General features: G+C 44.9%; 1 protein-coding gene across 9 annotated transcripts in view; it reads right to left on the bottom strand.

Annotated features, from left to right (window-relative positions):
* The window catches only part of SPIN1 (spindlin 1), a 74352-nt gene that overhangs the window by 15219 nt on the left and 31674 nt on the right, over window positions 1-27459 (bottom strand). For 7 of the 9 annotated variants that reach the window (XM_041739598.1, XM_041739609.1, XM_041739646.1 and 4 more), the window contains 3 exons: window positions 21570-21780; window positions 20684-20768; window positions 6754-6802 (listed from right to left, as the gene is read on the bottom strand). In XM_041739598.1, the coding sequence (XP_041595532.1) occupies window positions 6754-6802; window positions 20684-20768; window positions 21570-21575 (140 nt within the window). In that variant the 5' untranslated portion in view covers window positions 21576-21780. Of the gene's footprint in view, window positions 1-6753; window positions 6803-20683; window positions 20769-21569; window positions 21781-22551; window positions 23427-27459 lie in introns of those variants that run through there. The other 2 variants (XM_041739628.1, XM_041739661.1) reach the window with 2 other exon arrangements.

Here is a 27459-nt window from a genome sequence, read left to right on the forward strand (position 1 = left end):
GTTGCTCACCTTCCTGAAAGCCTCAGAACCAAGTTTTCCTGAATCAGGTAAAATAGGCTTGAAATTCAGCCTATCCGTTGAATACCTTACATAGTATCTTTAATTTCTAGAAACTGATTGCTTGATCTCCTCTTGAACAGTGACTCTAAAGTTAACAAGCCTTCTGACATCCAAGGGTAAGGTTCACGTCCTTCCTGATACCCTATGAACTCTGCAGGTGGGCCCTGTTCATGCAGGTGGGTGCCGTGTGACTCTCCTCCATCAGTGCTCCTCAGGTGCCTGACGGTCCCTGGTGCTTCTGTGTTACATGCAGGCCGAGACCAGAGCATCTGTAGTGGGAGCACTTCCCTCAGGCCCGGGGGAGCCCTGAGATCTGGGCAGGGTCTGATAAGCAGCTGTGGTGCAGGGGGCTGCAGAGTGGTGGGGAGGCAAGGGAGCCGAGACCTTGGGGACGGTGGCCAGGGACATCCTGGGCATCTAGGCAAGCTGGATCCCCTTTCCGGCAACCTCGGCTACAGGCAGCCCTGGTGGTTTCTGACCTACACAGATTCCAGGGCCTACTCTGGTCGTCACTCTTTGGAGTCCTCCTTTTCACCTCAAAGTGGCAGAGTATTCCTCAGCTCACATTTTATAGAAATCTGCTCCAACATGCTTTAGGTCTCCCAGAAATTTCTAGTGTTCTGGCCTCCCAGTAGAATAATGTAGGATGAACTTTCTAGTTCATTAGCAACAAAAATTCAAAGTTTGAGGAGTTATTTTAATGTGAAATTATGGCGAGGCAGGTCCTCTATCTGCTTATGGTACAGATACAGTTCTCTTAGTGATTCCACGTGCAGGAACTTATCTGCAGAAGGTAGTGGGCAGACACCAGGTCATGACGGCAGAGCAGAGTGCGCACGTTCGACAACAGGCCCCCTGATATAGTGGCTTGCAGCATGCGTAAGAGCACTCTACAGAGAAATGCAAGAAATGGGACAGAGAAGCCTTGGATACATAATTACATAATTATCCATACAAATATGGAGAAATAAAGACTTCTAAAACTAAAGTACTAAGAGCTGTGAGTAATCCCTGGATGGCATTAGAAATACTTGTCTTCCTCTGTGTCTACCTGTGCTTTTAAATTTTCCTACAATGACTTAAAATCAGTTCATTTTTACAGGCAAATGAACCGCAATTTTTAATTTAATTACTGCCAAATTAATGCAATGAATATCTTAATTCTGCAGGAAACTACATATAAAAACAGATTTATGCATGTTACCGTTAACAATTCCGAATCTCACTCCTAGTGCCTGCATCTAGTCACAGATAACTCTACCTAGAGAGCATCACTTCAATGGCTCTGAATTAATAAGTAAATAAAGAAGAATCAACAGCGTGGCTGAAGAAGTGACAGAGATGGCTCTCCCTGAGGGAGCCCCAAAGACAAAGATGAGTAATTAGAACAACACGCTTGTGTTTCAAGCCAGAAGTCAAGCTCCCCACCTACCGGGACATGACTCTGCAAGCCACCTGACTGCCCCTGCATCCAGTTTACAGAACAGTATTCTAAAATATTTTTATACATGTTAAAATATCAAATATAATTTAAGAGTGCACAAATATACATTGTTTATAAACTGATTTAAGTTCTTCCAACCAGTATCGATCTGGCGACAAGTTTGGGAACTTCCCTGGGTAACAAGAAACATGCTCACGTATCACATTAGTCTATTAGTCTATTATGGGGCAAAATGCCAATAGTTGCTGACGCTGGCTAACAGGGTGCAGTACACGTTACTCATTTTTGTGTATGTTTTAAATTGTGCATGTAACTAGAAAGGTTAAAAATTGTATCCTAACCAAGTTGTTAACTCTTATTTTAATTGCTAATCGCTAATTTAGATAAAAATCAAGAACTGTAATAAAAATTAAAGCTTATTTTCACGAGCTGAGTACCTAAAAGCAGACTCAGAGGAACGTGGCTGATTCCTGGAGAAGGTCGAGACGCAGACACACCCTTGGGTCATCTCTGGGTAGTTCAAAGAGCAGCACACAGGTGGGATATTATCAACGGAAACAACTTTAATTTAAAATGAGAGCTCCCCTGGACACACGTTTCTAACCGCCCTTAACCTGCTGTATGTTCTTGGGAACGAGCCAGCCGCTGCCAACCGGTGCCTAGATGTTTCACTCTGGGCTGGGACTGGGCTACGGCTGAGCACAAGGGAAAGGCCACCCCAAGTCGGGATCCAAGGAGTGGAGGATAAAGTGGAGAGAGCAGAGATAAGCACGGATGACTACTTTGCTCGCTCCTGATCTCCAGAAGCCATCTCTGAAACAATTGGTTTCAGGCTCTGGTGTCTGGCCTTGGGAGGGATGAGCTGCCATGTGTCCCCACAGTGAGGACCGTCAGGGAGAGTGGACGGGGGCCAGCCCCTTGGCAGACAGCCACTCTCACTGCACCAGCAACACCTATTCCATGCTCTGATGGGCGTCCGAGGAGCCGCAGCCAGGAACAAGGGCACCAGAGCGCATGTGGTAGGCCCATGCTGGCCCTGAGTCCATGATCCCACAACCTTCTAACCTAACAGGCTCTGCAACCTGGGGGAGCACAACTCGGAACCAACACAAATTTCTATGCACTCGTGTTCGGAAAAAGTACACCGAGACCATAGGGGGCACTTCTGTACCTTGCTCAACACTTCAGTTAAGTTCTGAATCGACCACTCCACTTGTTCTATCATCCAGAGAAGAAATTCTGTGTTGGGAGACCTTCCACTTGTTTACCTAGGCTCCCTCCATGCCTGAGACCCACCCTGAACTGCCCCGAACTGCCCTCCAGGACTGGAAGGTCTTATTTCAGTAGCCAGTAGTAAAGGGCTCACACGTCCTAAATCCAAATTCAACTACCACAGCACTGAACCAGTAAATGCCTGTCCCACAGTATGGACTTTGTACTTTGACATATAAATTCATGACACTCTCTCTTTATTCTACTTAGTACTGTCCTAGAAAAGCAGCTCCCTTGCTCTGTATTCTAGCAGACTTCAGAAGAAAATACTGATTAAATCAACACGGCTGTCTTTTGACAAGATGCACAGCAGCACAGAGAAAGAAGACTGCTTTCCTGTAGCCGTGGCTTTAATAAAAGTTCCACAGCTGCTATGCCACTGCCGGCGTCACAGGACAGTATCACAACAGGACAGGGCAAGTGCATCTTCCACCCAAATTGCTATGAGTTCTGTGGCTGTTTACATGCTATGCTATGGCTCCAGGAACCAGCCCTCCCACCACTGAGGGCCTTCCAGCACACTCTCCACCTCACTGGTTGAAGAGTGGTGACTCACAAGCAGATTAAAAAGTCTTGTAGGTTTTGATCAGTTCAAGGCCCTCAGCACCATGTGGGCTCCACCTAGATGGCTGCTCCACTGCCCCTGTAGTCCCCACGTTTATGATGGACACCCCCACTCTTTAACAGGAGGCAGGAACACGCTCCCCATGGAAACACGGTGTGCTCGCTGGGTACTCCGTGCGGGAGCCTGGACTGGCCACTCAGTCTCTGTGCAGGAAAGGACTCAGGGTTCCCCTCGATGGGAATGCCATGAACAGTGCCCAAGGCCATCCAGGGACTCGAGGAAGAGGAGGGAGAGTTTCTGTCATTGTCACTGTCAGTGACCTCAATCTTAACAAATGGAACAGCACTCCCTGGAAGTACCTCTACTTAGTATGTGACAGCTCTGGTCCATTCTCTAAAGTCCATTAGCGGAAAATATACCAAAACCCTGGAAGTGGAAATGCATCCACTCTTCAAATTAGGGAAGAACCAGATGTCCATTTAAAAACTGAAACAGGGACGCCTCAGTGGCTTAGCAGTTTAGCGCCTGCCTTTGGCTCAGGGCATGATCCCAGAGTCCTGGGATCGAGTCCTGCATTGGGTTCCCCGCAGGGAGCCTGCTTCTCCCTCTGCCTGTGTCTCTGCCTCTCTCTGTGTCTCTCATGAATAAATAAATAAAATCTTTAAAAAAAAATAAAAAAGAAGAACTGAAACAAAGAACAACTATAGCTAAACTCACCTTAGACGCGCCCCAACTGTACCTTCCCTGCGAAAAGCACTCCTGGGCCTTGAACAAAAGGGATTGGGGCACTGACCCCCACATGGTCAACAATCTGGGTAAAACTCCTGACCTACTCAAAATGGAACAGTTTGACCAGAATCCTTACTGGTAACAGAAGTGTCAATTAACACCTATTTTTTATGTAGCTGTATTATATGCCGCGTTTTTACAATCACGTAAGCTGGGGAAAAAGAGACGGTTGTGAAGACAACCATAAGGAAGAGAAGATAATTTTCAGCGCCGTCCTGTGTTTATGGAAAGCAGCCCAGTCCACGTAGACCCATGCAGCTGCTCTAGCCCAGGCTGTCCTAGGGCCACCCGCACTTTTACCGCGGGTGGGGCGGGGAGAGGCCTGTCACCAATGTGCTCCCAGAACACCATGAGAGGACTGGCCAGCAGGAGGCATGCACATTTGTTCCGTAGCTCCACGAACTTCTGGGGGCAGCAGTGCTCCAGCACAGACCTGAACCCTTGAATCCTGCTGGTACCCACAGGGACGGGGGCCCCACCGTACTTGTCTGCTGGGTGTCTCTGTGCCTCTGTCCAGCAGTGGGGTGTCTGCTCAATCTCCCCAAACCACTCGGGGTGCAGCATGGCCACAGGTCAGGGGGTTGCGTGCTGGAGGGCAGCGGTGCAGGAAGCACAGGGCAGAGTGAAGCTCCAGGTCTGCTTCTCTGTATGTGGCTTCCACACACATTTTCCTTGTGGAGAGGGACCATCCTGGTCCGCAGGAGGATTTTTAGGTATAGAAAGTGGTACGAGGCAGGTGGAACAAAGTGCCGAGGCGCCCAGCAGAGCCATCCAGCATCCTGCTTCGAACCAGCTCCTGGCCCGGGGCTACTCCACCAGCGTTCTTGCCCCTCCAGAGGCCACTTGTTGTGAAATGTGTATACTCGTGCATCATCCCTCTTTTCTCCATCTTCAGATGTACGCGGCAATTAGAAGACACAGGCAAATGGGAACCTCCGGGCTTTCCTTTCTTCCTGGCTACAAAGTACCTTGGTCATAGCCCTCCACTCTTTCAACTGAAACAAGCACTAGTCCAAGCTAGTGCACCAAAGAGCACAGGGGACCAGGGCTTTCAGCTGGCACATATATAGACTGCAAAGCTTTAACAGGTAGGTGTTTATTCCTCGTGCTCCAGGGCAAGAAATCATCAGCACCTCAGAGCCAAGAGTTAACAAACGACAGTGCTTCCGACGGGGCTCGTGAAATCCTTGCACAAACCCAACAGGACCCAAAATCCTGAGTAAAGGATCTTCTAGTCACAGACACCCAGGAATGTGTAAAACAGGATAAAACTGAATGCACATTACATTCTTATAGCCCAGTATTAACTGACTGGCAAAATCTGTTTTGTGGGAACTGTTCTGGCCTCACAGAATTAACATTGTGCTCTGCTTCTCTCCCCTGCTGTATTTATGTTTCTATCGTTACCTAATACTTAAGGCTTGTGTTTGTTTTGTTACCTTCTACTTGGGTCAAGGGATGGTTTACCATTTCCAGTGATGCTATGGTTTGATCACGAAGAGCAATCTATTAGATGAAGTAGATCACTGGATGTGACAGAACCATGAAGGTAATGGGCAAATCCACAAAATCTGGGAGGTGCTTTATCAAACCTCCAGGACACATGTACTCACCTCAACATCACACTTTATATTCCAAGTCATCTGCTGGCCCTCGCACTACAGATATTTACATGTCCACGAGGAAGCACGTGTGCTCTGACCACCGAGCGCCAGAGAAAAGCACGCTTACGCATCCAGAGCCTCTGCAACAGCCACAGTGTCTCGTGTTCTTCGCCCACAAAGGGTGGTGACTGAGGTGCTTCACAAGCCTTTCAGTATGAATAATTTGGAAAGAACTGCTGTACGGAGAGGCTCCGGAGGTGGTAGCTAGGGCCCAAGGGTTTCTTCCAGGGTTAAGAGTCTACAATTAAGACTCAAATAATCAGAACTGGATCGTTAGAGTGGTTTCCGTAGGGCAGTAGCAACGACCAGAACCTGGTGGGTTCTGTGAAACTCGTTAAATGTAATTCAGTACAAGCACGGTATTTTCATTTAAGAGAGGGTCTCAATGTTCTTTTTAAATGTAACTATGTTGTATGCAAAGACTTGAGGGAGAAAAGTGGCTTTTTACTCTAGTACCTATAGAATTTAGGATTTATGACATACCAGTCACTTAAAATACACAGTTTTTTCATTGTCTTTCAATATGCATATGCCTTTTCTAAATTACAAGCTTTTCATTTATTTGGAGACATTATAAAGCAGTGAGCAAGTGCCCGTCAGCATGCTAGGCAGGCCCTCAAGCATGAGCTCAGGCCTCTGTCCCTAGGGAGCTTCTTGTCCAGCAGCAGATCTGAGAAGAGACCCCACATGCCAAGAACGTGCAGCCCTTCCGAGGACAAAAGCAGAAGAGGTTCACAACACACCTGCCACCCGCACCACAACAGTCTAGCCCCATGGAGCTGGAGGGGAAATCATGGGCCAGGGGGCTTTAAGACAGGGAAGGCCAGGCCAAGGCCAAGGGGCATGACTGCATGCCTGTCCCCAACATGCAGCGGGAGATGGCATCACACTGGCGTCTCAAACCCTATGCCACCTAAGGCCACACCTGCTAGCTAAAAGCAAGTTTCAGAGTTGCTTACTTGTGGGATGTCCTTTTCTTCATCATGCTTGCAGACACACCAGCATGGCCTAAAAGAGAAGTGAACATAAGTCAATAAAAACTGGACAGAAAAGACTTCAGAACTTGGGAAAAAATAAATTCTGAAAAGCTGCTATATAAAGCATGAAATGAAAATAAACCATAAACAGCCAACATGTAGAAAGCCATTTATGTATCTAACTTTTAAAAAGGAGATAAGAGGAGTTCTGGGAAGATAAAATGACAAGAACAACAGCTTACCTCCCTAAATCAGCCACGAAAAACCACCCAAAATCACATGGACAGATATTACAAAAGTGAATAAGGATCCTGCGTGAAGTTAGCAGGTAGAGAAACTGTGTTCTTGCTACCAGCCACTATAGGTGCAGCAGGCAGACCTGGGTGTCGGCCATTGGGACGATGGGCAGGACAAGACCCCGGGATGAGAAGGCCATACGGGGCCCCATGCTGACCCAGACAGTGTTCCTGGGGCAACATGCGGATGACAAGAAGAGAAGGAAACCAGAAGCAGTTGGCACACCAAGCTGAGAGCCAGAGCTGGGCGGACAAAGGGCCAGGGGGTCTCAGAGGACCTCCAAACACCTGGAGGTGGGGGAAGCAGGAAGTTGTTCCAAGTCCAGCCAGCCACCTATTTGAACCTGTGGGCCATCAGTAAAAGCCACAAAGAGATGGCCCCTCAGCAGGAAGGCTGAAGGAGCCCTACGAATAAAAACTGCTACTGCCCATCCTGGCATCTGCTGACCCAACAAACTCAAGAGGCCAAGGGGATCCCGATGTGCCACAACACATTACCAATGGGGAGCGGCACCATGCACCACACCCAGTCAGTATAAGTAACCAGCAGAGGTGCTAAAAGTGCTGTAATAAATACTCTCAAATACATAAAGGAAGATACAACTTAAAAAAAATATGAGAAAAGAAAGGACGGGAATGACCGGGTGGAAAACAGATGCTCTGAAATGAAGATGAGCAGACGTGGTGAGCCACAGGCCAGGCCCAACGGACACAAAGACCAGTACCGCTGTCCAGCAGTGGGGAACGGCCCTGGTGGCCTGCGGGCCAGTGTCGCCTGGCCCCACGTACAGCGAACTGCACCAATGACACAGGGGGCTGCATGGCAAAGAAACAACAACTCTGGAAGAAGGGAGCCCTCTCGATGCAGTAAGTGCACAACCACATGGCCAGTAAGCTCAATGACGCCAACGATGACCAGACGAGGGCACATCCTAAATCACGTTTCTAAAAACCAGCAACCAATAAAATACTTTTAAGACAGCCAGCCAATGAAAGAAGCATTAAATGTACGGCCACAAAGAGAATAGAATCCTGGCTCCAGATTCACTGTCAGAAAGAGCGGAGCCAGGACAGAAGAGAGTGTGTGGGGCTAGCCTGAGGAAGCCCTGTGCATGGACTTAGCAGCCTCCAGCCCCAATGGAGCACACGGTTACAGCACACATACACACACCAAGAAGCCACATTTAACCACAGGCTGCGTGTGAACCTTGTCCCAGGACATTGAGGTACATGCAGCAAGATCTGACAACCCCGCAGGAAAAATACCCCCCCCCCCACCGTTCCCTGTACATACTTGAATTCTTCTCTCGGTAACGGACATAGCAAGTGGGTAGAAAATTGGTGGGGACACAGAGACCCGAACTCCATAAACAGCCAACGTGCATTTTTTTCGAGACGTTCACCCCGACACACCACCTGCTCCTAACACAAACCCTCCATACACTTAACCTGAAATCCTAAGAAGTTCGTGCTCTGACCACATCAGAATTAAACCAGAAATAGTATCCGCAAATACCTGTTTTTCTGAACATTAAACACCAAGCTTCTAAAAGTCCATAGTTCAAAGACAAAAACCACAATGAAATCAGACCTTGAAGAAAACTGGAAACACAATCCATGGGATGCAGCTATCACAGCAGGTACTAAGGTCATCAAAATTCATGCTGAGCAGCAAAGCTATACAGAGAACAAAGAGCCTCAAGACCACAAGCTCAGGATGGTGGTTCCCTGGCTGAAGGAGGAAGGCTTGTGGGTTATCCCCAAAGCATTCTCTCCTTGGCCTCATATTGAAGTGTGTTTTAACACACATTTCCTAATACTACATTTATAATTTTAAAGTTAAGTAAACAGGGAGACAGACAGCCAACCGGTCTGTGCAGGACTCTGTTACTGTTCATAGGTGACGTCAGAGGGACATCCTCCCGACCTCGACCCAGTCCAGCCACCCGGGAAGACACAGCCCGGAAGGAGAGCAGATCTCCCTGAAGCATCCCTGGAACATCTCAAGGCCTGGGGTGGATGGGCTGAGGAGAGCAGGTAAGCAAGCAGACACGAAGGATCGCCCAAGGTCTGTTGGACCTGCCACAGGCATCTGCACCCTCCCCTCCCACGTGGAGCACTGCAGGACAGGGCAGCTGAGCATCTGGGCTGTGCCGTCTGCATGCCAGGCAAAGCTCTGGCCCACAAGTCACCACACACCCCAGCCAGAGGAGGACCACGGTGGACACAGTCTTCTCTTTATCACTCAAGAATCCCCCACCAGTATGCATTCTCTAAGACGAGCAGCTTGCTGTTCATGGAATGATCTCAGAGCTATACAGATGAAGTGAAAGAACTGGTATCCTCTAGAACCCTGAGGCCATCACAGTCACCACATGGGAACAAGAGGGAAAGCAAGAGCTCCTGAAAACCGACCGTGGTGGGCAGAAAGGATGGTTCTGAGGTGGCACCTGAGGAGCTGAATTTTCCCTGCCCCCTAACCAGCAGAAAGCTGAACAAGATGAAGAATCAACAACTCTTCTTCGACTGTCCAGAGAAGCGAAGTCACAGGGTGAACCACTGCTCCCCAAAGCGGAGACAGACCTGGGGATATGGACAAGGAGACAGAACTAAGAGGCAGAAGCTTCTGCGGGAACCAGGGCAGGGACGCCCGAGCGACAGGCAGCTGGAGCCTCTGTGTGGACAAGTCTGGGACAAACCCTCCAGCCACCAGTCTTGCTGAGGGAACGCAGGGCTCCACGCTTCTGCAGGTTTCACCCTGGGAGTTCCACCAAGTTCTCAGGAAAGATCAGAGAAAAATCTCCTCCTGCTTCCAGGAGAGGGAGGGGAAAAGTACACAGGTAGAACTCAATGAAGCATTCAAGTCTTCACAAGGCCTGCCCTCAAGAGCCTAACCTCTGGGGTTCATACCCAAGCCCAGCTGGCCTGAGGGAAGGGACATGCAAAGTCCAGCTGCCTACTGTCCTACCCCACAGGAGGAGGTGGTCACCCAGTGGCACAACTCACAAAAGGAGATGGGATCACAGCACCACAAACTATGTGCCACCCACATGGCCCGTCGTCACATCACTGCAGACTGATGGGCTTCCTTCTTCCGTACATTGTGTCTTAGTCAAAAAATTATAATGCACATTAAAAAGCAAACAACGTGGTTTGAGGAGAAAGCAAGCATTCGAACTAGACCCAGGTATGACGGGGATGGTGGAATTATCAGACCAAGAATTATAAGTAACTATCAATAATAAGCCAGGGGCTCTAATGAAAAAAATGTAGGCAACACGTTAGAAAAGATGAGTAATGTAAACAGAGAGAAGTTATCAGAAAAAATTAAAAAGATATGGCAGAGATCACACCATAATGGGAATGAAGATGTGTCTGGGGGACTCACCATGGAGAAAGTGGCATCATGGAAAGTGCTTGATTAAAACCATACAAGGCAGGGGAGAGTGGAAGGGAGAAAAGGAAGAAAGCCCAAGGGCAAGGACCAGGAACAGTGAGAAACGCAGCCAATATGAACCCAGCAATCACTGATCGGGGCTGAGGAAGAATCCTGGAGCTTCTGGACATGCCAACAGAAACCCCCAAACCTGAAAAGCTAAGAGAAAAAGACCAAGACAGGAAAAAATAAATCAGAATATCCAAGCACCTTGGGACAACTTCAAAGAAGTAACACAATACAAGGGGAATACGAGAAGTAAATGAAGTGACTATTTCCCCAAACTGATGTCAAACACTAACCCAGAGAAGGCCAGGCAGGATAAGTGCCCCCAAACCACAGAGAAGTGCGTCATATTCACACCACCGCAAATCAAGGACACGGAAAAACTCCTGATAAAGCCAGAGAAAAAACATCTTACGCATGGAGAAAGGAGCAAAAATCACATCCAATGACTCCTCAGAAAGCCCACATAGAGCAGATTGAGAGACCTCAAGTGCTGGGATAAAATTAAAAACCTGCAATTTTATATTCTGCTACCCTTCAAGAGTGGAGCTGATGATGACCTGCTCAAACAAGCAAAAGTTAAGAGAATTTGTTGCCAAGACACCTGAGCTACAAGAAATATTAACAGAAATTATTTAGAGAGAAGAAAAAATGATACAACTGAGAAACTCAAATGTGTAGAAAGATCATTAGAGATGGAATCAGTGAAGGTAAAACAAAACCTGTTGTTTTTATTCTTCTTACAAGAATTGGTAACATTTTTTTCAGAATACTAACAAGTACTTTATTATCGTAGCTTACCTGTAAGTAAACTGGATTAGTTATAAATGCATCCTGCAAACTATAAGACAGTCTCTTAAAAAATAAAAGAACAAAACAAATATAGCATACATTAATCCAATAATCACCTTAAGTATGTCTAAGTACACCAATTAAAAGACCAAGACTGTCAATGTGGAACAAAAAACAAGACCATACTATATACTCTCCACAATAAATCCACTTTAAATATAAAGATATATTTAGATTAAAAGTAGAGAGAAGGAAAAAGATATATCATGCTAACACTGATCAAAGAAGCGAGAGTAGCTATATTAATTTCAGAGAGATTCCAGAGCAAGAAAAGTCATCAAGGAAAAAGAGATTATGATAAAGCAATCAATCCTCTAGGAAGATAGGACAATCCCTAACATGTGTGCACCTAACAACAGCACATCAAACCACATGAGGCAAACTGTCAGAACTACAAAAAGAAACTGAGGAAACCACTATCATACTTGATGCTTCAATACCCCTCTATCAAAAATGGGCAGATCCAGCAGGCAGAAAATCAGTGAGGACAGTCAAACCCAACACTACCACAAATCAAATGGATGTGATGGACATCAACAGACCAACAACAGCAGAATACACAATCTTTGCAAGCTCCCATGAAGCATTCATTCCGCATCATAAAACAAATCTTAACACATTTAAAAGAACAGAAATCCTACAACTGCTCAAAAACAATAAAATCAAAATAAATTCAATAAGAGAAAAGTAGCTGGAAAATCCCCAAAGACTCAAAGATTAAACACACTTGTAAATACAAAGTTCAAAGAAGAAATCACAAGACAAACTTAAAAATGTTTTGAACTAAATGAAAATGAAAATACAATTTACAAAATTTGTGGGATGCAGGGAAAACAGTGCACGGAAATAAATTTATAGCACTGAATACACGTATTAGAAAAAAAGGAAAGATCTAAATAAAAAATCTAAGCTTCCATCTTAAAAAACTAAAAGAGGAAACCATATTAAATACAAAGTAAGCAAAAGATATTATAAAAATTATAACAGAAACCAATAATATTTTAAACAAGAAATCAATAAAATCAAAAGTTCATTCTTTGAAAAGATCAAAACTGATAAATCTCTAAAGAGGGTAACAAGAAGAGAGAACAAATTACTAACATGAGAAATCAAAGAGGAGACGTAACTACAGACCCTATAATACAAGGTAGATACTAGGAAAACTATAAAAGTGGTGAAAGAAATCAAAGAACTATCTAAATGGAAAGATACTCAAAAAAAAAAAAAAAAAAAAAAGGAAAGATACTCCATATTCACCAACAGAAAGACTCAATATTGTCAAGATGTCAGTTCTTCCCAACTTGATCTATAGATTCAAGGCAATCCCAACACAAATCCTAGCGAGTTATTTTGTGGCTATCAATAAACTAGTTCTAAAGCTTATAGGGAGAAGAAGATCCAAACAGCATACACAATCCTGAAGGAGGAGAACAAAGTTAGAGGACTGACAGTACTTGACTTTAAGACATATTATAAAAACTACACTAATCAAAACAACATGGTACCTGCTAAAGAATAGACAAATAGATCAAACAGAAAACCCTGAAAAAGACCCACATATGGTAAACTGATCTTTGACAAGGAGCAAAGGCAATACAACAGTACGATACAGAAAAGACAGTCTTTTTTTAAAAAAAGACTTTATTTATTCATGAAAGACACAGAAAAAGAGAGGCAGAGGGAGAAGCAGGTTCCCTGCACGGGAGCCCGACACAGGACTCAATCCCAGGACCCCAGGATCATGCCCTGAGCCAAAGGCAGATGCTCAACCACTGAGCCACCCAGGTGTCCCGAAAAGACAGTCTTTTTAATAAATGATGCTGGAACGACTTAGACATCCGTGTGCAAAAAAATGAATTTAGACATAGATCTTATATGCTTCACAAAAATTAACGCAAAATGGATCACAGACCTAAATGCAGAATGCAAAACTGTAAAACTCCTAAAAGTTAACATAGGAAAAAATCCAAATGACCTTGGTTATGTTGATGACTTTTTAGATAATACACCAATGGCCTAATTTATGAAAGAAATTAATAAGATTATGAATTATAATGAAATTGGATTTCATTAATATTAAAAAACTGCTGCTCTGTGAAAGACATATCAAGAAAATGACAAGACAATCAGAAGAAAACTGATGTAGAACTGTTATCCAAAATATACAAAGAATTCTTAAAATTCAACAATAAGAAAGCCACCTGATTAAACATGGCCCAAAGAGCTTAACACCAAAAAACAGAGATGGCAAAAAACTTGTATGAAAAGATGCTCTATACATCATATGTCATCAGGGAAATGCAAACTAAAAACAATGTGATACCACTACACATCTAATAGAATGGCCAAAATCCAAAACACCAACATCAAGCACTGGAGAGGATGTACAGCAACAGGAACTCGCATTCATGGAGGAGAGAAGGCAGACTGGTGCAGCCGCACTGGAAGACAGTTTGGTGGCTTCTTACAAACCATACTCTTACCATGTGATCTAGCAATTATGGTCCTTGATATTTACCCAAAGAAGCTGGAAACATGTCCACACAAAAACCTGCCGATGGATGTGTACAGCAGCTTTATTTAGAATTCCCTAAACTTGGAAGCATCCAAGACATCCTTTAGTGGGTGACTGGATAAATACACCATAGTACGTCCACAAACGGAGTATTACTCACTACTGAAAAGGACAAGCTATCAAGTCATAGAAAGACATGGAAAACCCTAAGTGCATACTGCTAAGTGAAAAGAAGCCAATCTGAAAAGGCTACACAGAATTCCAACTCTATGACATCCTGGGAAAGGCAGATCTATGGATACAGTAAAAGGTCAGTGGCGGCTGGGGCTTGGGGGAGAGAGAAATGAATAGCTGGAAAATAGGATTTTTTAGGGAGTAAAACTACTCTGAATGATACCAGAAAGGTGGATGTGAGTGATTATACATTTGTCAAAACCCCACAGAATATACAGCACCGAGAGTGAACCTTAAGGTAACAATGGACTCTGGGTGATCATGACATAGCACTGTGGCTGCATCAGCTGTAACCAATGTACTATCAGCTGGGGGATACTGCTAGTAGGTGAGGCCGAGGGAGAGGGCACCAGGAGCATATGAAAAACATATATTCTGCTCAATTTTGCTGGGCAGTTAAAACTGCTTTAAGAAAAATAAAGTCCTTTTTAAAAAGTCTTTTTTAAAAAAATAAAGAGGTACCATACTCTTTCATCATCAACCAGAAAGCAATACCCACAAAATGGAGGCAAAAGGACTTTGAACCCAGACTTCCATACCCAGTGAAATTCCCAATTGAGGGTACAGACATTTACGTTCACATATGGCCTCAAAAGTTACATCTCCCACAAATCTCTGGAAGTCACTGGAGGATGTTCTTCAGAAAACAGGAAAGAAAAGATTCACAAAGTAACCACAGACATAAGCTAGGAGTGCAGAAGTCCAGCATGGCTTCTGTGACGGAGGCTGAGACCCACGTAGATGGGAACAAGAGGCCAGGGACCTAAGCAAAGTCCTCTCCAAGGAGCCAGCGCCACACAGCAGCAAGGGTTAAGAAATAACTCCTATCACAAAGGTTAGTAACTGACTTTAAAAGAGCTTCTAAAAGTAGAAGAAAATCAGGGGAGATAAGAACAGAAAAGGGAAGGGAGGGAGGTGGGGATGGGGTAACTGGGTGCCGGGCACTGAGGAGGGCACCTGATGTTATACTACGTGTTGGCAAATTGAATTTAAAGAAAAAAGAAAAAACGAAACAGAAAAGGGAAGGCCCTACAGGATGTGATATTCACCTCATACATGGAAGTAGAGATTCCTTCCTCACCCTTCTGACAACACACTACAGCACCAAATCTGGAGGAGAGGCTTGCTTCGACTGCCTGCTGGTAAGAGGGCAAAATGGTACAAAGTCCACAAATACCTTACAGAATTGCATATGCATTTAAGATTTGAGTCCTTCTCTCTCTGGAAAGCTATCCCAATGACAACACACTGGCAGGACAAACGGACAAGCCTATTTATTGTAGTCATCATGTCTAATAAGGAAGAGCAGAAAGAACCTTAATGTCCAACTAAGTGGCCTCGGAACAAATGAGTGGGAATGCCCAAGCTGTGAAGAGCGGTAAGGAGGCACTCTCATACTGCTGAGGAGTGTCATCAGCACACACCAAGCAGGGGACAAGTAACAAAGGCGCCCTGATGTCAGGGTGGCATCAGTCACTTGATCACAGATTGTCCAAGAGAAAACAGAACAAGATCCTTTACTAGGTACTACATCTATCTGTTGATTGAAATGTGAAAACAAACAGAGGCATAATTTACAAAATAAACTGTTCTAGTAGACTCAGAAAAGTTATTGAAACTGTACTAAACTGTGACACCTAAGAAAAACTACATTCACTCAAACTGCTTTAACAGAAGCTCATTCAGGGATGGATGTTCCAAAAACACTCACGCCTCTTATTGAGCCTCACTTTACTGTGCTTTGCAGATACTGTGGTTTGCAGATACTGTGCTTTTTACAAACCAAAGGTTTGTGGCAACCCTGCATGGAGCAAGTCCGCGTCATTTTTCCAACAGCATTTGCTCCCTTCGTGTCTCTGTGTCACATTTTGGTAATTCTCAGAATATTCCAAATCTTTTCATTATTACAATATTTATTACAGTGTTCTGTGATCAGTGCTTATGCCTTGCTGAAAGTTCAGATGGTTAGCATTTTTTAGGAATAGACTTTTTAAAATTAAGGTATGTACACTGTTTTGTAGACATAATGCTATCAGGGCAGCTGGCTGGCTCAGTCTGTAGAGCATGTAAGTCAATCTCTGGGCTGTGAGTTCAAGTCTCACACTAGGCATGGAGTTTACTTAAAAAGGGCGGGGGGGGGGGGGCTGGGTGGCTCAGTGGAGCATCTGACTCGGTTTCAGCTTAGGTCACGATCCCAGGGTGGCGGGATCAGCCCCGCATCGGGCTCCATAGTCAGTGGGGAGTCTGTGAGATTCTCCTCCTCTCTCTGCCTGTCCTTTCCCCCTCCTCATGCATTCTCTCTAAAATGGATAAATAAATCCTTTAAGAAAAATAGACATAACACTACTGCACACAGTAGACTACAGCAGAGCATACACATAACTCATATACACACCGAGAAACCAAGAAATTCATCTGACACATAGTACTGCGATATCTGCGTTATCATGGTGGTCTGGAGCTGAAGCTGCAACAGCTACCAGACAGGCCTTTTACTAGCTGTAAATTTCGAGTGGACTCAGATTTCCCAAAGATAAAAACCCTTTCTGTTCCAGCACCTTGTTTATTTATTTTTTTTTTAATTTTTTTATTTATTTATGATAGTCACAGAGAGAGAGAGAGGCAGAGTCACAGGCAGAGGGAGAAGCAGGCTCCATGCACCGGGAGCCCGACGTGGGATTCGATCCCGGGTCTCCAGCATCGCGCCCTGGGCCAAAGGCAGGCGCCAAACCGCTGCGCCACCCAGGGATCCCTCAGCACCTTGTTTAAATTAGGAATCCTCACCAATCTCATCCACATCACATTCAGTGTCTCCAACCCTACCAACTCACACAGTCCTCCCTGGGAACAGCTCTGCGTCTTGTGAAATCTCCCTGGGAGGCTGTCAAGGGCACTCGCCCTGCTGCTGAATAAATCTAGTAAGCCCAGTTTCATGTGACAAGAAGTGGTCTCTGGTGGCAAGGCTTCAACAGATGTAAAGGTACAGGACTACAGAGGAGAAATCAGGGTATCTGAGGGTTGATCAATATTCTCTCCTTATACTCCCAGGAAATCTAAAAACCTATCTATAGAGAAAACACCGCCAAATACTGACACTGGGAGGCCCCAATAATGTAACTGAAGGCCACCAAGCACCACTTATACACACAGCTTCCAACTAACTTTTTTGTGCCTTGCTAAAGGATCCACCTTGGAGCTCAAGAAATTTGAGGAAAACCTCCAAACAAAACAGACTAAAAAGCAAATAGACACAAAGACACTTTTTTTTTTCAAAAAAGTCTTTTTAAAATTACAATTTACAGCCACAGAATACTTGCATCAATAAAATTATAGGAGAACAAAAAGGAGCTAATAGAAACTTAAAATGCTCACTGAAATCATTTTTAAAGGTTGGAAAATAAAGTCCGTAAACTTCCTAAGAATGAGAAAATGGAAATGAATAATTGGAGAAGTTTAGGGGAAAAAATAGAAAGCCCAGCCTCAGAAGCAAAGGTCCCAGCATCATGCATTCCAGAGAAGAGGAAATGAGCACATAAAAGAAGTAACACAGAACTCCCCCCACAAGGGGACAGACGTGACACGGAAAGCCCAAGCACCGAGTCAGAAAGGCCCACAGAGACACGCACTGTCATACATTCTCAAGCAAAGGAAAAATCCAGCCCAGAGGTTTTCAGAGGAGAGGGAGAAACCCCTGGACATACACACACAGGTTCAGAAACAGCATCCAATTCCCCAACAGCAATGGTGGGGTCTCAGACAAGGAGGGCAACAATGCCTGGAGATTCTGAAGCAACAGTGATTTTCGACCTAGACCTTTGGCCCGACCAAAGACTGGGCAGGAGAGAAAGAAGACAATGTTGATGTGAGGTCTCAGAAAGAACCTCACCTAGGTGCACTTTCAGAAAAGTCTATTAGAGACCATTTTACATAGGCAGAAAAGTAGAGAATATGACCAACTACACATTCCATTTGTCATTTTAAAGGTTTCTTAAAAATTTATTTGAAAGACAGAGCCAGAGAGAGAGCATGAGCGAGGGAAGGGCAGAGGGAGAGGCAGAAGCAGACTCTTAGCTGAGCAGGGAGCCCGATGTGGGACTTGATCCCAGGACCGAGCCGAAGGGCAGATGCTCAACCATTGACAGGTGCCCCTCCACTTGTCACTTTAACCATGAATTCACTCACTGTCTGCTCTGGAAGCTTCTTGACTCTGTACCTAGGCAAACATACACACCAAAACCAGGAAGGGCACAGCAACCAGAAATGAGGAGAACCCAGCTACAGACAGGAAACAGATGTTCCAAGAATGACAGCACAGCCGTGGGGCTAGAGGACGCAACTCACATGACAGGCCGGAAAACGGGAGAAGAGTTCCCAAGGAAGCACGGACAAATGGGCTGTCTATGGCGTCGGCCACGTGGCATATTACACTGACAGTTCTATAAAGCTGTTGGGAGTGTTTAAGAGACTTCAAGTTGCAAAGAAATTTAAGCAAATAGAAAAAAAACAAGAAATCGCTAAAACTCCAAGAAAAAAATGTACCAAAAAAAGAAAAAAAGAAAGTCATCTCATTGCCTTACTTGGTTCAGCACGGTCAGATTCAAGAGAAATTTACCTACTCATATTATTTACAAATGGTAAAGGTAAACATCAGAAGGGACAGAGTGCCTGCTTTTTGTTGTAAGTCTTCTGACACTACTTAACTTTTTCAACAATGAATTTTTATTAATTTGATGAGAATAAAACCAAAGTTTTAAAAATATTTGAACTAAACACAACAAAAGTAGTTGCTAAATCTCAGTATTAGACACATGGGTATGTATGTTCCTTGTACCTATCTGTATGATTCAAGTATATCCTAAAAAGGGAAAAACTGCAACCTTGGAAAAAATAGTAAAAATGGAGACTAACTCTAGGAAAAAACACATGAAAAACATTGTACCATATAATAGGATTTGGTGCCTGTCTTTAAGTGTATATAAATTACTATCTTAGTAACCAATTTAATTCCAACATAATTATATAGATAAACCTAAGTTATTTTAAAATAGAAATTCCTGGGGCGCCTGGGTGGCTCAATTGGTTGAGCGCCTGCCCTCGGCTCAGGTCATGATGTTGGGATCTGGGATCAAGCACTATTGAGCATTTGCTGAGCAGGGAGCCTGCCTCTTCTATTCCCTCTGCTGTTCCCCCCACAACTTGTGCTCTCTGGTTCTCTCCCTGTCAAATAAATAAAATCTTTCAAAAAATTAAAATAGAAATTTAAAAAAAAAATCCTAATATGTTGAACTAAATATAAAAAAGGGCAAGAGCATGCAAACATTTGTTTTTCAAGTTTTTATTGATCACCCACGCTCCACGTCAACCATAGAACCCAGTACTAGGGACTGCCTACTGATCTACTTACCACGGTGGCACATTTAAGGCATGGCCTCAAATTCCTCACCCTTCTCCCATTAAGCATGGTACACGCTCCCTCCCTAGTGCCTGGCCTGGCTATGCAGCAAGTCGGCCAGTCAGCATGAGTCCCAGGGCCCCAGGCTCCACGAGGAGAGCCTCACAGCTGTGCCTGTCTGGGGGGGCGGGGGGGGCCTTTCTCCACTGTAAGCTGAGATGGGATCCACCTACAGGCATAGCTAAGCCACTGTACCAATCCTGGAATGCCTACCCAGGCTTCTTGCTCCATGAAAAAAGACACCTCCCTTTTGGGTGAATTTTTTTTATTTGTAAATGGGCACATTCATAACTGACATAGGGATTTAAAAGCAACAAAACCCTGGTCTATGTAAATTGGAAGAATGATTTAAGACAATTTTATAAACAATACTGATCAAGGGGTCAGCAATCTTTCCAAAATACGATCTGTCACACAACAGTAGGAAACAAGGGACTCCATGATCTCACACTGAAGTATCAAACAACGGGCCGACGAGAACTTACAGGAGTACCTGCTTTGTCTTTAGCCATATGCCAGGTGCTCTTAGAAATGTCCAGGAAAAAGAAAATCTAAGATCAAACAAAGTACTGGCTGTATGAACAATCTCTCCCTTAAGAGCAACAGCATCACTTGGTTTAAATCCTTCAGGCATTTATACCATGGGACATAATCAGTGTAATCTGCTCGCTCTCCTGACCAAAAGGACTTAAAATCAATGAAGAAAACGGGACTAAAAAAAAAAAAAAAAAAAAAGGAAAAGAAAACGGGACTGCTGAATTTGAAATGGTGTGCATAAAAAGAACCCTGGAAAATTAATCACTATTTCAAATGACTAACGTGGGAGGTTTCACTAATAAAAAAAAAACTTGACAGCTTTTTGCAATCAACAAGATAAAATTAAAAATATTTTATTGTAAATAGTATGATCATAAATAACAATGCTTTCTGTAGGACAGCTATTAACGCACCAGGCACCCAACTGAGCCCCACCCCGCTTCTCCCAATAACCTCAGCAGGTCCATACCACAGCACACCCCTACTTAAGTGACAAAAACCAAGGCTTGAGAAGACGTGCAGCATGCCCATGTCTATGTGGCTGAGAGGGCCAGGATAAGATAACGTAGTCACAGATGGCTTACACTTCAGTCTGTCATCTCTGGCCCAACATAATCTTACTGACAAATCCTGAACACTGCAGTCAATATTATCTTCACAAAAGAAGAGCTAAAATAAAGAAGAGACAAGGGGAACTTAAAAATCTTAATCCTTGTGGATCTTCTAAAAAGGAGTTCCAAATACCATGGTATGGTAATAAATGTAAGAAAGAGTTCTAAATCAAACAGCAACCATTTTTGTAGTATTATTATTTTACCAGCAGAATTCTCTCATTTATCATAGAATCTTAAAATGTTATGACAGACTTTTTTCAACATTCAAATGTATTACTGGAGAAGAACTTACGGCCTAAAGAAAATATCACTTACCTATTCCAGAATGTAAGCCTGTAAGATTTTACCTTTGCTTCTGGGGTGGGTAAAGATCATGCAAAGTCTAACCTTCTATCTAGTTGTAGTAGCTGTGTGCCACAAGAGTTCGTGTCTAGTAAATATTTGTCTCATTTCCACCCATTTCATCCCAATAAATTATTTCAAATAAACATACAAAAGCTTTTTTCCTTAAAATCACTAAATAGCCTAACACTCATACTGTTCTAGTCAAATCACTTTCATTTCTTTCAAAAAGAAATGATAAATCCTTCATTTATTATAATCCCATGAGGTGAGTATTTATAATTCACTTGCTGTATTTAGCAGACATCTGTATTTACCAGAAGGTGAAAGACCACAGAAAACAATATTAACATGCTCCCTGCCTTTCAAAAAAGGGACCTATTATTTCCCATGTATGTGTCTGGAACCCTGGAAAGCACAAAGTTTTAAGAACAGCCAACCAGTAGGAGCCATGTGACAGACTCCTGGATATTACCATGTTCCACATGTAGTAACGAAGGCAGGGGCCGCCTACCTGCATCCGCTCTGGACCGCTGGCCAGGTGTCTTCCCGAATGGGGTCTTCATTCATCTGTATTTAAGTGAGCAGCACAGCTGCTGGACTAGGGTGAAAATTGAATACTCTCCGATTTGAAACTTTTCACAGAATCTCAATGTTCCTGTTAATCCATCATCCAAGTGCCTTTTTTTACAAGTTCAGCAAAAACATGTGAAATCATAAGGACTCTGTAAAACAGTGAAGTAATGGTTCGTTACTAGAGCATCACAAAAGCAAAACTACCCGAGTGAGCCACCAACTAATGTAAAATTTTAAACACAACATCAGCACAAATTGCTTCTGCTCTGCCCAGAAGCAATTAGCCTGACTTCCTCAGACTTGGGCACCAGGGGCTGCACCACCCACGGAGGCCGTGGGATCGCCCACACTGCATCTGCCTTCTGCACTCAGCCCAAGACCCATCCTGCTGCCACAGCCATAAAGGGAGAGCACCGGGATGGCAGTGAACAGGGTCCTCCCTCAGAGGAAGGGGGCCAGCAGGTCAGAGAGAGGAGCACAGCCAACAGGACTCAAGTGCCTTGTCTACTCCCGAGCTTCCAGAAACCAGAGGGAAGAGCAGCAACTCCTGTACCCATGCAAAAGTTAAGTCATCTTAGGGAAGCAGTTTATCCCTTAAGGTAAATCTGATTCCTGCTGCATCCAGAGTAACACATATGTGGAGACAATGCCTCCTGCGTATCTCACAGATGCACAGCACTACCCTGGGCTTCGTGGGGTTAGTCTTCATGCAACCACGGCCACGTGTTCACAGGTTCAAGAACTGAAGGCAGTGCTGAATTAATTTTCAAGACAAAAATGTAACAGAATAAAATGATTAAAAAGCCTTATTAATCATTAATCGGGAAATAAGAATCCATTTAACAGATGAAAATTCTTAACTATATTAAACTCTTCCATATTCAAGGCAGACTTAAAAATGACCAGATGTTAGAACTCACTCAGCGACTATGGCCCCCACTGGGGCTCAGGAGGAAGGGAGGCAGCACACACCGAAGTGAGAACATGCCGCGCAGGAGCAGCACCTCTTCAGGACTTGGCTCTTCCCCCTTGAGGTTCTAGGGCTTGCAGCCTCACCACCCAAGGCCTGGGGAGCCCCCGCAGAGGCTGCCACCCATCTCCCAGGTCCACCCGCAGCCACTCCAGCATCCTACACAATGCCCCCACCCTCTAGAAGGCCACAAGTGGCCACTCCTGCCCACAGCTCCCCATCTGCCACCCACAGGGCCACCAGGCCACAGCGCGGGAATATCGTACATGCCAGCCTGCCGCCTGGGGCCGCCCGAGGCCCCCATGCCCAATCCCCTCCACCGTGCCACCACGTTCACCATGCCCTCAGAACGATGCACTCCTGCAGTCTGCCCCCCAGGTCTCTGACACCCTCCTTTCAAGACCGCTGCCCCCGCCCCAAGCTCCAGGGTCACAGCTTGCACCTTCTGACCACCAAGCCTACGAGAGCTCCGGAATCCTCACCGCAAGGACCTCACATCTCAAACCACCTCTGATCGTCCCCCTCCCCTTGCATGGATGCTCTATCCCACACTTCCCTGGTGCGCCGGGACCTCAGCACTGTCCCACAGTTCGTGGGCATCATTGGGGCCAACCTGCCCCTGCAACTGCTCCAACTCCTCGGACATCACCCACGACAGCTACTCCCCTGCTTGCCTCCATTTTCTCACCCCTCTTGTCCTGTCCCCTTGGTGGCAAAGTCTCCAGTGCCCACGGCTCATGCTACCAGGTATGGACAACCAATGGAGCAAGCAGGCAAGCACGTGGCCACCTGCCAGGGGGACAGCCCTGCATGAGAGAGGACAACCCACCCTCACACCTCCCACCCCGAGGGCGACGTCAGCTCTCTCCTGCCTCCCCTACTGGCTCCCCCTTACCGCCAGAGCATCCTCAGTGGTACTTGACAAACGATGCACCACCCCCCAACCAGAGAACATCCACCCCTTCACGGAGCTACCCGAAGACTGAGACAGGTTTTCATCTATACAAATACCAGTGTATCCTCCCTGGCGAGTAAATCTGCTCTGCACCATGAGAAACCCAGCTTCCTGGGGTCCTGAAGTGCCCGCCCCTCTCCTGAGCACACTCAGGGTCTCCCGGTGACACTCCCTACTGCACAGATCACCGGGATGAACCTGTCACCCCTGTTCTACTTCAAGACAGTGCAATGCCCGAGGTGAGAGAGCCATTGTGGGGAAGGCTGCAAGGAGCTTTCTGAATAAGCTAAGAGTACAAAATTTTAGATCCAGGTAGGTTTTCCCCGTTTTTTGAGACACAGTCAATATCCCAACTACCTCATCTACCAGACGCCTGTGAGTCCAGAGAGAAAGGAAAGCCTGAGTGAGAACACTACCCGGCGCCGACTCGCGCCCCTGACTTTGCTCTGTTCCAACAGCTGCCACAGAATGCTTAGAAAATCTCTCCTAAAACAAATCTCACTCTTCTGTCTGGAAAGAGACAAATTTAATTTGTTCAAAAAATTTTTATTTTTTTACCTTAATAAACTTTCCCTTAAGTTACTCTATTAAATGGTTAATTTAGTCAACAAAACAAAAAGAAATTATTTTTAAGAACTTTAAATGGTGACAGAGTAAAAACCCCTTATTTCTAGGAGAATGGGAATTCTAAAAGTTTTTTTCCAAGTATTACAGAAAATGCTGTCCCAGGCCACAGAAAGGCAGCCGTAGGTCTGGAGAGGCCCAATGCCGTGGCCGCCACAAGGGGAAGGGTGCCACAGCGCCACAGGGCCACGTGGCTTTCAGCTGCAAGGCCACTCAAGCCAGTGCCCCTCACATGAGCTGGGCATCCCCCAACAGCCTCCAGGGGCACCACTGCTCACACGACATTGTCAGAAACCCTCAAGCCTCTGGACCTCAGCCCCAGTTTACGGTGAATTTGGCTGACACAGAAGCCACACGCAAGTGTCTACAAGGCAAGCAGGCCCCACTCTGCCAGACAGCCACATACAGCTCCAGCCTGGACTACAGGAGCCGTGATGTGCAGGCTGGAGTGGAGAATCTGATGGACACTCGGGCATTACTGACGGCCCCCTGCACACACTTGTGACGCTGGGGTTGCACAGTCATTCTCAGGAAACACACATGGAGATTTCAGAGGCAGACTCCCATAAGGTCTGAAAATGAATTTCAAATGGTTCAGGAAAGAAAATGAAATACATAGAAGAAAATGAAAATAACAAAGTACCAATTCTCAAATCTAAGTGATGCATACCAATGCTATTCTTTGAACTCTTACTTCAATTTGAAATTTTTCAGAATAAAAAGCTGAGGAAGAAAGGATCCTGGATTTTCCTTTGCTAAATCCATCTTTGCTAAAATAAGGCCAACTATCCAGGTTTGCAATCTTGCTAAACAATCTTTAAAATGTGTCATTAATTTAGTTTTCAAGCTCAAAATTCTCTCTCCGTAATAATGGGGACATTCTCACAGTTTCACAGAAAAAATATGTCCCAAGGCACACACTGTGCGTCCACACGCTGCTGTGTGTGCATCTGCTCAGGCACCTCACAGCCACCAGGAGGCACAGACAGTGACCACACTGCAGCACAGAAGCTAAAGCAGCTTGCACACGATCACACAGACTGCAAGGAGCACTGCTGAGATAATTTCCTATTTTAACAATAAACATATAGATTGTTCCCATAAAGGAAGAGTGTGCCACAAAATTCAATGCCACTAAATCCTATTTCCAGAAAGCAAAAAAATGAGTGTTTCAACATTTCAGATAAAAAAGAATAAATACAAGAAGAAGTTACATTATCAAAGTATTTGCTCCCAGCTGCTACCATCAAACTGTGCTGTTTATAAAAAGAAATCTCCTAAACTGTTTAAGCAAAGATGTTAAGTCTCAAAAAGGTCTCGATACCCAGACCACTACTGGAAAAGCACAGGGGAGCACTAGTGGCCAAAATAAACCAGGGTGAGTTGAAGTCTGAGCTGCCCCCAAGTTGTCTTAAAGCTACTGTCACAGAGGATTCCACATGGGTGGGAGGAATGCGTATTACCACGAACACGTAAAAACTGACATACAGCTATAATCTCAACAGGGCCTAAATATTAAATAACCTTTTTAGTTAAAATATTATAGGGAAAAACATCCCTAAGAAGTATTGTGACATCTGCAATTTACCATGCAAGCTTTCAAAGGGCTCAAAAAAAAATTAATGTAGCAAAATATTAGCAAAAGAATCTCAATGTAGGGCATATGGATATAACTCAACTACAGTTTCAACTTTTCTGTGTATAGAAAATTTAAGAAGTCTCGGTGGAGGAGGCCTGGGTGGCTCAGTGGGTGAAGCATCTGCCTTTAGCTCAGGTCGTGATCCCAGGGTCCCAGGATGGAGTCCCACATCAGGCTCCCCTGAGGAAGCCTGCTTCTCTCTCTCCCTATGTCTCTGCCTCTATGTATCTCTCATGAAGAAAGGAAAGGGAAGGGAAAGGGAAGGGAAGGAAAAAGGGAAAGGGAAAGGGAAAGGGAAAGGGAAAGGGAAAGGGAAAGGGAAAGGGAAAGGGAAAGGGAAAGGGAAAGGGAAAGGGAAAGGGAAGGGAAGGGAAGGGAAGGGAAGGGAAGGGAAGGGAAGGGAAGGGAAGGGAAGGGAAGGGAAGGGAAGGAAGAAAGAAAGAAAGAAAGAAAAGAAAAGAAAAGAAAAGAAAAGAAAAGAAAAGAAAAGAAAAGAGAAGAAAAGAAAAGAAAAAAGAAAAGAAAAAATTTACTTCCTAAAATGTACTAGAAAGTCCAATGGAGGGGCACCTGGGTTGCTCAGTCACTCGGGAAGCTGGCCCCTGACTTCAGCTCAGGTTGTGATCTCAAGGTTGTGAGATCAAACCCCACACTGGGCTCCACACTCAGCACAGAATCCTCTCCTTGAGGATTCTCTCTCTTCCTTTGCCCCTTCCCCTGTTCACTTGTGCTCACTCTAAAATAAATCTTTAAAAATTAAAGGAAAGAAAGAAAAGTTCAATGGATGGCACCTAAAGACCACATTACAGAGGCTTCTAGTACAGGCTGTCCCTTTGGCCCAAACCTCAGGATGAAAATGAAGGCTGTTGCTCACCCAGTGTTCGGCTAGAATGCCAAGTGGGTATCTGAAGGCCTCCAGAGCCCCACACTCTCATATACCAGTATGAGCAAAATTACTGAACAGCCAAAATCCCTACACATCTAAATACCATGTCCTAATATGGAGCTCTGAACCATGGACCTAATGCATGGGAGCCAAATCTAGATGGGGAAAACCTGTCTTCATTTTCCTAACCTTCCTCTAAAAGACAGCATCTCCCTCCACCATGAATGTATACAACAAACTACAGTGTTACTAGGAACTCTGACTTCCTCAATGGGAAGGGTAGTATTTCCATCCCACTGAATGTGTTATAGATCCCAAAGTCACTTTTTAGCTCATCAATACTTTTAAATGATGTCACGTGCTGCAGAACAGACTGGACCAGAGTAGACCAGCTGTTGGGTCAGCAGTCCTCCAACTGTGAAAACAGAACTGGTGATGGTGTTAGACAAAGACCTGGCCAGCCCTGGTCCAAATTCCAGGGAGAATTTGGAGCTTCTAGAGTGATGGGAGTCTCTATGATTCATGGTGGCCCCTAGATGATTTGTGCTGACAAGATGTCTCAGAATGGGGTTGGTCACACCAGAAAGACCAACCATGGGCCTGGAGGACTGAAGCTCTGAATCCCATGATGGCAGCCCAACTGCTAGATGTTCAATTCAACCTGATGGCCAATGATCCATCAATCATGCTTACATAATGGAACCCAAAAGAAACTGGACACAGAGTTGAAGTGGGCTCCCCGGTCAGCAATGCT

Source organism: Vulpes lagopus, chromosome 2 (assembly GCF_018345385.1).
Source record: "Vulpes lagopus strain Blue_001 chromosome 2, ASM1834538v1, whole genome shotgun sequence".
NCBI classification, from domain to species: domain Eukaryota; kingdom Metazoa; phylum Chordata; class Mammalia; order Carnivora; family Canidae; genus Vulpes; species Vulpes lagopus.